Genomic DNA, 10147 nt, shown 5'->3' with positions numbered 1-10147 from the left:
CAAAATATTCCAAAGAGAAATGATCTAGTCATGAAAGATTTTAAATAAAATATTTATTATATTTCTTTTGTGTGTTGACTCAATACAATCATTACTAATTTATGTATTTATGTTTGGAAAAAAGAAAAGAAGTAAAAAACGTTTTAAAGCTGTTATTCTTTGTAACCTTACATTTATTTAACAATGCATTGAACGAATAAATGACACTTATATATCTAAATATGAAGATCTAACTAGAAGATTAATTTGAATCTGAATACTGAATTTAGATCCATTTATTTAAAGGCAAGCACTGTTGGGTACTCCACGACCAGTAAGCCCGCCTGTCCTGGACACATCAGATGTGCTTGGGTACAGAAACGTGTAGGGAACCTCTGCTGGGCCAAGCCTATTTTTCAAATCTGGATTCTTGTTCCTCTCCATTACATTCTTCTCCACCTCCTGCAGAGCAGAGGACAGTCTACTGAAAGCTTCATCAACCTCCACGTCATCTGTCCACTCTGGAGTGGATCCCTTTCTCTGTCCAATATAAACTTCATTTTTTGCATGCTTTGACAAAATCTCAAATTGACTCATCACAGTAGTGGTTGTGTTTAGATCCGACACAGTTTTGAGTAAATATGCTTCCGGATCCTTCACCAGATCGGTATATTCCGGCGACCCCTTCTGCGGAATCAGGCGTCTGCTCAAGGTGGGGCGGTTGGGCATGTATCCTCCGTAGGCATAGTGTCCAAAGTTTACATTTGCGTGCATAGCAGACGCAAGCCATATTGTGGTGGTCAGTGCTTCTGTCATTTCAGGGAAGCTTTCCATTTTATACCACCCTTTTTTTATATCTGCATGCCCAACGGTTACTATTTCATTCCACCATGATTGCAACTCCTTGTCTCCTTTGATTGAGGCGTCGCTCCTGTAGTAGAGAGATAAGTACTCTGTTACCCATTTCTTTAAGGCAGCCCATATCTCCAGACCGTCCACTGCGTATGGATAGTCTTCAATGACAAGCCTTAGCCCGTGAGGTGCTCTTGAGTCTGGAACAGCCATGCCCCTGCATTCAACATTTGCAATCATCAACTTTGTGCTCGTTGAATTGATGGATATTTCGAGTTTTGAAAATTAAAATCACAATCGAAAGTGGGTTCTGCTTGAGAAAAAACGAGGACCCACTTTCAACTAGTTTGGGAATAATAGGACCTAGTTTCTAATATATAAAGAATGATTGACATAATTAAGATGTAAGAAACTAACACGATTAAAGCCCAATAATTTCAGTATTACTAATGATGGATTGAATTAACGAAAGAGAATTAAGAAATTGTATGCGGTTTTAATACCTTTTGAGGAGGTCTGCAGGCAATCCCTGTTCGTTGAATCTCCACTGCTTGTAAGCTTCGGAAGACATGTGCATGGAATATATGGAGGATGAAAAACAAGTTTCAACGAATCCTGCAGCGCTTAATAAGGTCTGACGGGCAACCTGATTGGTTTCCATAGTGTTTAGAAAATGGGGTCTTAATAACTTGTAGACAGGATGCATTGTGCTGAGTTGTCTGTGGGTTGCTATAATTATTGGCTCCAGAATAGCATGAGTGAACAGCCTGCGAACACCATCCAAATAAGGTTTCCAGGGACAAAATCACGTTATTTTTCTGTATGTCAGGAAAAGTTATTTTCAGATTATGTTCTGGAACAGGGCAGCAGTCAAATTTTGAAAAACCAGTTTCTGTGACAATTATTTTGAATTCAGAAACAAAAATGCATGAAAAATCTATTAGTAAACATCCAAAGAAAAAGAATTGGCAAAATATATGACATCTTTCTAAACATACTACAACAGGCAAAAACTAACCAAAGGGCTATGTAAAAGATTGTTCAATACAAATAGGAAAGTACATTCCATTCAGAACATATAAAACTTTATATCTGTCTAGAACAGACGTAATTTCTTTTTCCTTGATCTATTTTTTCTGCTCTGCTCTCTCTTTTAATATAAACATTACATTTTGTCTCAATTTTGAAATTACAGATTAGTGCTGTTATCAGATAATATGAATAAACGGACTCCTTCTTTATTTGATGTTTTAAATTGTCGATGAGATTGAAATCTAAGATCTATTTATTGCCGGATTTTTCTGTCACTAAGTTACCGATTCTTACAATATTAGACCGATTTTGATCTGAATGTAGATTATTTTTTACAGTCTACTTAAGCCGCCCTAATAGAATGATTTGGATTGCTAATCTAATCACACACTGATACAATGTTAAGCTTCTACGAACAAGTTAGAACTCTAACAAGTTGTGCACTATACCACTGAAGAGAAAGCCCAGAGAAAAGATAATTAAACCTCCTTTATATCCTGAATTAGAAACCGTACGCTACAAGAGAAAGTGCTTGACCACCATAATTTATAAATTCATGTCTTTCAAACAATACACAAAATGTACTAAAAAGCTTTCCCATAATATCCTCGAGTTAATATGTTAAAACATAACAGTAATTTAAAATTATGAGATACATCTCATACCAGTGGCCAATAACTTGATGGTATCCAGCCTCATTGACTCGAACATGAGTTTTAGCCAGCAGCCACAATGCACCTTCTTCTGTACCTTCTTCAGCAGGAGTATAAACATATCGTTCAGCTGGGCGATCATTAATTGCACCCAACGACAGCTCAATAGCGACTGGCTTGAGGATGCCACTACTGGTGAGGAACAAAACTGTTCTGCTGGCATATGTTTTAACAATTTCTGAGCGGATGTTAATTTTGGCAGCATAGGGTATATACACATCATGGTAGTCCAAAACAAACAATCTCTTCGACTCCGTAGCCTGATCAGAATTAAAATTAAAATTAAATTTGATAATCAAGCAATCAAGAATATAATAGTAAATTCGGTAGAACTAATACTAAATCAGTACCTTGGACACCGCAAGGCCTTCTAAGTATTTTTCAATGTGTTGTGCTGTGATTGAGCTCTGCTGAGGCCCATATTCTTCTTCGTTTAGACTGCTAGATGGAGGGAATTTCTGAAACATGCCCAAAACCCATCAGTAAGTAATGTTACAAAATATCCATCTATACTAGGGATCATATGATTATTATAGTGGTATATTATAATAGTTAAGGTTTTGACTTTTTTCTTAATTCAAATTGCATTAGGATGATATTGTTGCATATTTATATTTATATTGGGAATGAGGTCCTTTTCATAATAGGTACATAATTTGTTACGTAAAGATTTATCTTTAAAAAAATAAAAATATAGTTGTTTGGAAGTGAAGGTTAAACAGTTAATTGTATAATTTGATTTCTTAAAATTTATTCTAAACTATATTAATAGGTGAGCTCTACAAAAGAAGTTGTACCTTATTTGAATAGATCACTTCAATTTACACTATTAAACCAGTCATCCAAACAAATCAATATAATTATAAATGAACTACTAAATAAAATTAATAATTATAATTTACTGTCCAAAATAATATAGCTAAATCAAAATTTAAACATTAAATATATAAATTATTTATCCTTTTTAAAAACATAAAAGATATATAAATAAAGTGATGCAAATTAAAGAAACTAATGTGATTTCCAAATTTGACAACATGTCAACGATTATATTCTTAAAGCCATACATAATATTTTATTTTATTAATTTTAATTTTTACTAATAGTAGCACATTAATCATAACTCTGACTTTTGAGTTTTTTTTACCAATTCTCTCTGTGATTGAACTACTTTTCATGGCTAAAAAAATGAGGTTACCTCCAAACGTTTAATAACCATGGGAGTGATTCCGGAAAGAGTCTGGCGTGCAAACTCTTCATCTATTCTCCAAGCATCTTCATTAACTGAGTAACAAATCCATTAGCCAATTAGCCATAGAATGCACAGGTGAACTCAAATTAAACAAATGTAAATACATAGTTAAAAATTTGACTTTGGTCTCACCATCAAAAACTTGAGGACGTGGGAAGTTAATCAGTGGACTGTCTTCTGCTTTCTCTACTAATTCCTGCACAAACTTGAATGGGCTTTTCAAAGCATTACCAATGCTTTTCAGAGAATTCAGAGGGTTGGGGGGTCCACGAACATAGAGATCTTTAATGTCATCCAAGGACTTGAATTCTGAGCTAATTTTTGACTGAATTGTGGGAACCAAGGCACTCAGATAAGCCTGTATTGTATGAGATCCTATGTCTGTGTAGTCCGCGTGGGGGAATCTCTCATCCGGAGGAATGAACAGTGAAGAAGTAGACGTGCTCTCAGATTTCGGATCTACAACAAATCTAGGGTTTGAGAAAGCTTTAGAGAATAAAATGATTAGGAAATCTGCATGAAGGAAGTTGAGTGTTTATAGTATTAATACCTGTTTTGGTTGGAGGGCGGCCTGTTCTGCATCGTCTGGGATATGGAAGGTCCTCAGAGCCTCCAAGTACCTCTCTCCTCAGGGATGGATCTTTATCAGGGTTTCCAAGGTCGTTGTAAACGTCATAGTCGTATATTCGATCAGATGCCTTCCTCTCCCCCCTTCCGTCCCCTCTTAATTGCACCAACTCTTGATTCCTTAATGACTTGAGCCCTTCTGGCGTTGCGTCGAGAAGATAACTCTGCACAGTGAAGAAAGTTATATGAAATTAACTACACTTTCCTTACAATTTCAAAACACTCTTTGATGAGGCTCTGGTTAATCAAAGACAAAAACAAAAAAAGGTTAAACATGATTCTTTTTCAAATTCATTAAATATAGTGAAAGTTTTTTAAAAAATTGTAATTTTCAATCACAAAGTATACAGATCATAAAGATCAAATTAATGATACAATTTGTAGGAAGGATAACCACGTCCCTTTGATAATCCACATGTTAAAAGAGTCCAAATCGTTCTAGTTTCAAGTATTTCAATTTCATTGTTAAGCTTTCAATTATCAGTGAAATATTGCAATGGACAGATATATAATTGAAATCTTAGATACTAATACTTTATTTACAAACCAGCCCACGACAGCTTAATGCCAATGAGTCTGGTGGGAAAATATTCAAAGATTAATCCGTGGGCAAGGTTTGTCCCCTCTATAAATTATGGTCAATGAAAAAAAAAAAGACATTATCTTATTATGATACGAGGGCATTTTAGTGTCAAAAAAAAAAAAAAAGAAAGAAAAGAAGAAGAAGAAGATACTTTAAATATCTCAATTGAGGAAGATTGAGTAACAAAGATGGTAAATTGTACAATTAAAAAACCAACAAAGGTTGTTTGTCAATCTGAAGCTAAGGCTAGGGTTTGTAGCTATAATTTCTTTTGAATTTATTGTGTTTTTTTAAGATCATAGGTTCTTTAGATGTTTTGTTTGTAAGGATATTTGAAAAATATTTCAGTTCATTTTATTTAAATGATCAATCTGTTGTTTTTCTGATGGGACACTAAATTATTTTCAATTAATAAGTCAATAATAAACTAAAATCATAGTGACTTTTTAGAAGGATCTATTTATTAGTCAATTATAAACTAAAACCACATTGACTTTTTTGTAAGACGAATTTATTAGTGTAAATTAGAATTAGGTACTTAAATAAGCTATACAATAGTGTATATTGCTTAAGTAAAACTTTTCTTATGTCAAAAAAATATTAGCAAACTCTTAGTTTTTAAAATCACATGAAATGTTAATAGGAGAAAAAATGATATTTTTCATAAAGGACTTTTCTTAATGAAGACATAAAATTGTTTGAAAAATTGTAATGAGATTTTTTTCAAGATTGAAAAGATGTGTATTTTCACGAATTAAATCACTACACTAAATATGCTAATTAATAAATGTTCAACATAGAATTTATTGATGATTTATAAGCTACTTTTAACTATCAAACTATAAAAAGGGTTTCAAGTCATAAAATGCCATAAAGATATATTTTATCTTTAAACAATATCATATAGTTGGTCTCCTTGAAATTAATTTCATATTTTTTCTTTGTTGGATAAATTGTTCCCTCACATCATTACTTTCTTATAATTTTAGGTAAATCTGGAATATATCCGACCTCTAATTTGTTTAGTATTAAAGAGAGAAAGGCAATTTTCACTCTCATATTTGTTAGAAAACTATGAAATAATAATCTCAATATTCACTTACCCAATTTTTTTGTGTATTGCGAAGTAATTAATCTTAATATGATATCACAATAGAGTTGGAACATGACTTGATAAGATGATCTAAATAATTGACATGGAAAATTATAATATATTACACAATTTTTTTAAGAATAACTAATAATAATATATATTTTTTTTAAATCACATAAATTGCGTTTCTTAGTGAAAAATATATATTTCTTTTAACTCTTATTAAATATAGAAGAATAAATATTTTGCATTAATTTTTAGACAATAATAGCCTAGAGTTAATTCTTATATGTAATATTTTTTATTAAATGTCAACTAATGTTGTTTCTAAATCTAAATTTATAATTTAATTAAATCATTGTTATATGAAATTTGGACTATACTCTAATAGATTAGATTATAAATATTTTTTTTTAATCCTAGCTTGTTAATGAACACTTCAAAAGAAAATTTGATAAAATAAAAGATTAAATGAAAGTGACTAATTTTATATTTTAAAATATATTAAATATTAAAGCATGTATATTAATATTCCTAGTTAAATAAAATTAATATTTATTAATAAGTAGTATTAATTTCAATTTTGTCTAGAATCCAAAAGTTCATACAAGAATAACATAGTTAAACTATTATATTCTTAAACAATTTTAAGTACTTATGAATATAAATTGTAACTCTAGCTTTATTTAAGTATTACAAAATATTTATCAAGAAGAAAACATATAATAATATTGACATGTAGGAGATATTTAAAAAATCAAATAAAGAGTTTGAGGAGCTTTCTAAAAAATGGTTCATAAGGCACAACACTTGGTGAAGATTTTACTAATGGGGTTGTAAGTAGAGTGAGTTTAATCAAATAGTACTGGGATGGGTGACCTCTAGTCCATATATTTTACCTCTATGAACATCACCTAATAAATTTGATTGAAAATACTACATAACTAAATTTTGATAGAAATATCACAGTATAATAATCTTAATTACTTAGTTTGTTTGTTTTGTCCACATCATTGATCTCAATCTTATTTGAATTGTCAATGGGCCCTTGGTCTACTAGTGAAGTTGAATGGTTCACAAAGAGCCCACCAAGGATCAAGTCTTGCTGAGTGCAAGGTTCCAACATCATAAGAGATGATGTTGGGTTTGTGCCCTAATTTTGATGGCATGGATGCCCCTCAGTCTATGTGGTGGCTCTAGCTCACAGACTTCGTACATCAAAACAAAAATCTTATTTGAACCTAATGGCCCTACAAGTGTAATATGATTAATCTATTAGTCTAGTAATAATTGAATAGTTAAAGCACATTGGAGAAGGTACGAGTAAAAGGTAAAGTAAGATAAGCAAGAATTTGGAAGGCAAAAACATTTAAAACAAATTATATAGACTCGATGGTTGCGTGGACAGCAGTTATCTAAACTTGTCTATCCATAGACGTACCTTATTAGCGAAAAAGACACGTTCATTATTGTCCACGCTCTCTGGGTATATCCAGGAATTGCATTGAAATGGAATTTTGCCTCGCCCGGGAACATCAAGAGTCACAGATTTTAGAAAGAATTCTCGTGGATGCTCATTTCTTATGAAAAATGCTCCTGGTTCACCAAGATTAGAGTCCCATTTGAATGAGATCTTGTAGTGTTTATCCCCAACGATTGGTTCATCCCATGGGTCCCAATCCAAGTAAGACACGTCGCACGTCTTCCCTCTTCCACTCTCTGCAACATGATAGTTTATTTATAAAGATCTTTACTATTTCAATCGTAGATTATCGAATGATTGAAGAAAGCTATTCGTAACGATGATAGACAAAAGTGTATATAAAATTTAACCTAGAATAATAGCAATCAAAATAAATAAAAACATTTTCATTATTCCTTATACTAAATTAATAAACGTGATACAAAATCTACCTCAAATCAAACAAATAATAATCAACACTACAGATTATACAAATCTAATTGCGTGTCATCTTAAGAAAAAATAAAAATGAAATGCCAAAATGAATATGATTACCCGGGTCAATCTGATTGCTGCTAACTAGCTGCAGGGACACTTTTTTCCCGAGGATGTCCGATGCCTCGTCTGCAAAAGTTGCAGAGTAGTCTGTCAATTCAAGAAGAGAGGCCTTCTGCAATATCACCTCTCCTTGTATGTCTATATCATCTTGCAGCCCCTTTGAAGAATTCTCCCAAATATCTTTTTTCACATTGAAGGCAAAAATTTTATGCACTTTCCCTGATGAGGATTGCAAAGAATGGTTACTGGTGAAATCATGGAAGGCAAAACAGCTAGATCCGTTTGGCTTTTCAGTATTCCCAAAAGCGAGAGGCGGGACTCGAACATGAAACCTATGGGCAGACACTGGTCCATATCTATGACATTGGATGCAGCCACTGTTGGGTTTCAAAATACTTCTTGCATCCATTCTTTTATCAGGATCTGATGCACACAAAAATTATGGGATCTGAATCACATCACTACCCACATATATAATGAGGGGAATAATTAGCTTGCCATTCAACAAGAGCTAATTTTTTTGTCTTTTTCTTTTTTCAATTGTCATGAATTCAGAACTATTAATGAATCTCGCATGTTCATCGCCCACGTTTAAACTATGGATCTAGAAAAGTTCGTTTCAGGGATAACATTATCCTAATGCGAATTCTCTTGATTGTCGAGCAGTTGTGGAGAACGATTTGGGATTGGATTGCTGAATGTGGGACAATGCAGATGAAAATGAAGTATGGGGACCATGCTTAGATCTGGTCCACCAGTTTTGTCGTAAGATATAATCGATTGTTTGGTCTTATGAGTCTTTATGTACGTGAAGACAATAAAATAGCTGGAGGGTGGCGAACACGCGTTCCTTAAATTTTGTTTTATCTTTGCTTTAGCATTATGTTTGTTCAACGCGGAAAGCTATCGTCATATTTCGAATTATTTAAATGTGCATTTAATGAAGGAGTATTTATTTTTAGGCCAATTATGAATTATGTCCGTAATCTATAAAGTAAAGTGCCGAAAGCACACGCTATTGTAAATGGGGACTCCTTTTTATTTTACTTAGTGTTTTGCTTAGTTACACTTACCTTGGTAACATTTTGGAGATTTTAGCTTCCTAGATCTTAGGCTTCGTTTGGTTGGGGAAGATGAATTTGTGGCATAATCAGGTTTTCGAAAATCTGTTTCGTGGTTTGGAAAGTCAATAGTCCGTTTGGTTGACACGGAAGATGAATATACCGTGGACCCCACAATATTATTAAAAAACTGTCATAAAATTCAAAACCTAGTTTTAATTTTGAATTCCACCTTTTTATTGGAAGAAACATCTTCCAATTTTTGAGCAAAATTGGAAGATGAAATTCAAAACCAGGCTATAATTTTAACCAACCAAATGCCCATGTTTTTCTGCAAAACCTGGTTTTACCCCTAATAATCCGGTTTTGGCCCTCATCTTCCAGCAACCAAACGGGGCCTTAGGGAATAGGTGAATTAAGTTTAGGAATTTCTAAGTTGAGATGTAAAGTGGAAATATTTTTTAAGGATTGATTTGAAATTGTAAAATTTTGATTTGACAATATTTTCTTTTAAGAAATTTTTGTTTAGATCAAGGTTCCTCTTTAATCTTTATATAAGTTAAGATAGTGATAGTTCTTGAATTCCATGTTCAAGTGTGAAATTCAGATTAAAATGCGGAAGTCCTTGTTCAGATTGTGACTACTGTTAGAGTAAATAATTAATTAATTATTGATTATTATTCTATTTACTTAAGCTTACTTAGGTTAATGTATTTATTTAATATTTAGTATTTAATGCATGTAGTGATGAATTGTTGACAACATGAGGGTTTGTTCCCTTCTAGCATGTTCCACCTTTTTGTAGAAGAGTGCTTGGTTGTCAACCTTATCTTCTACCACCTTTCCAGTTTGTTCTACAAGCTTCTATGAGCCCTTTATAAGTGGTCTCTCTCACATTGTGAACACATCGCATTCTCATTGTAAATACAATTTTA

The 10147-nt window shown here is 32.7% G+C and overlaps 1 protein-coding gene across 1 annotated transcript; it reads right to left on the bottom strand.

Moving 5' to 3' along the window:
* Window positions 1-245: 245 nt before the first annotated feature.
* LOC149576901 (linoleate 9S-lipoxygenase A-like) lies at window positions 246-8804 on the bottom strand. The gene is made up of 9 exons (XM_089820619.1): window positions 8149-8804; window positions 7573-7850; window positions 4379-4619; window positions 3961-4287; window positions 3775-3860; window positions 2927-3034; window positions 2529-2836; window positions 1335-1598; window positions 246-1048 (listed from the first exon to the last, which is right to left on the bottom strand). The coding sequence occupies exons 1-9, from the start codon at window positions 8558-8560 to the stop codon at window positions 280-282; spliced, it is 2793 nt and encodes a 930-aa protein (XP_089676745.1). The 5' UTR covers window positions 8561-8804; the 3' UTR covers window positions 246-279.
* Between the last annotated feature and the right edge of the window lie 1343 nt (window positions 8805-10147).

Source organism: Cupressus sempervirens, chromosome 1, assembly GCF_028749045.1.
Source record: "Cupressus sempervirens isolate cs-2001-9-10 chromosome 1, ASM2874904v1, whole genome shotgun sequence".
In the NCBI taxonomy this organism is placed as follows: domain Eukaryota; kingdom Viridiplantae; phylum Streptophyta; class Pinopsida; order Cupressales; family Cupressaceae; genus Cupressus; species Cupressus sempervirens.
Note: the sequence above shows the minus strand (reverse complement) of the source record. Positions and strands in the feature narration are given on the sequence as shown.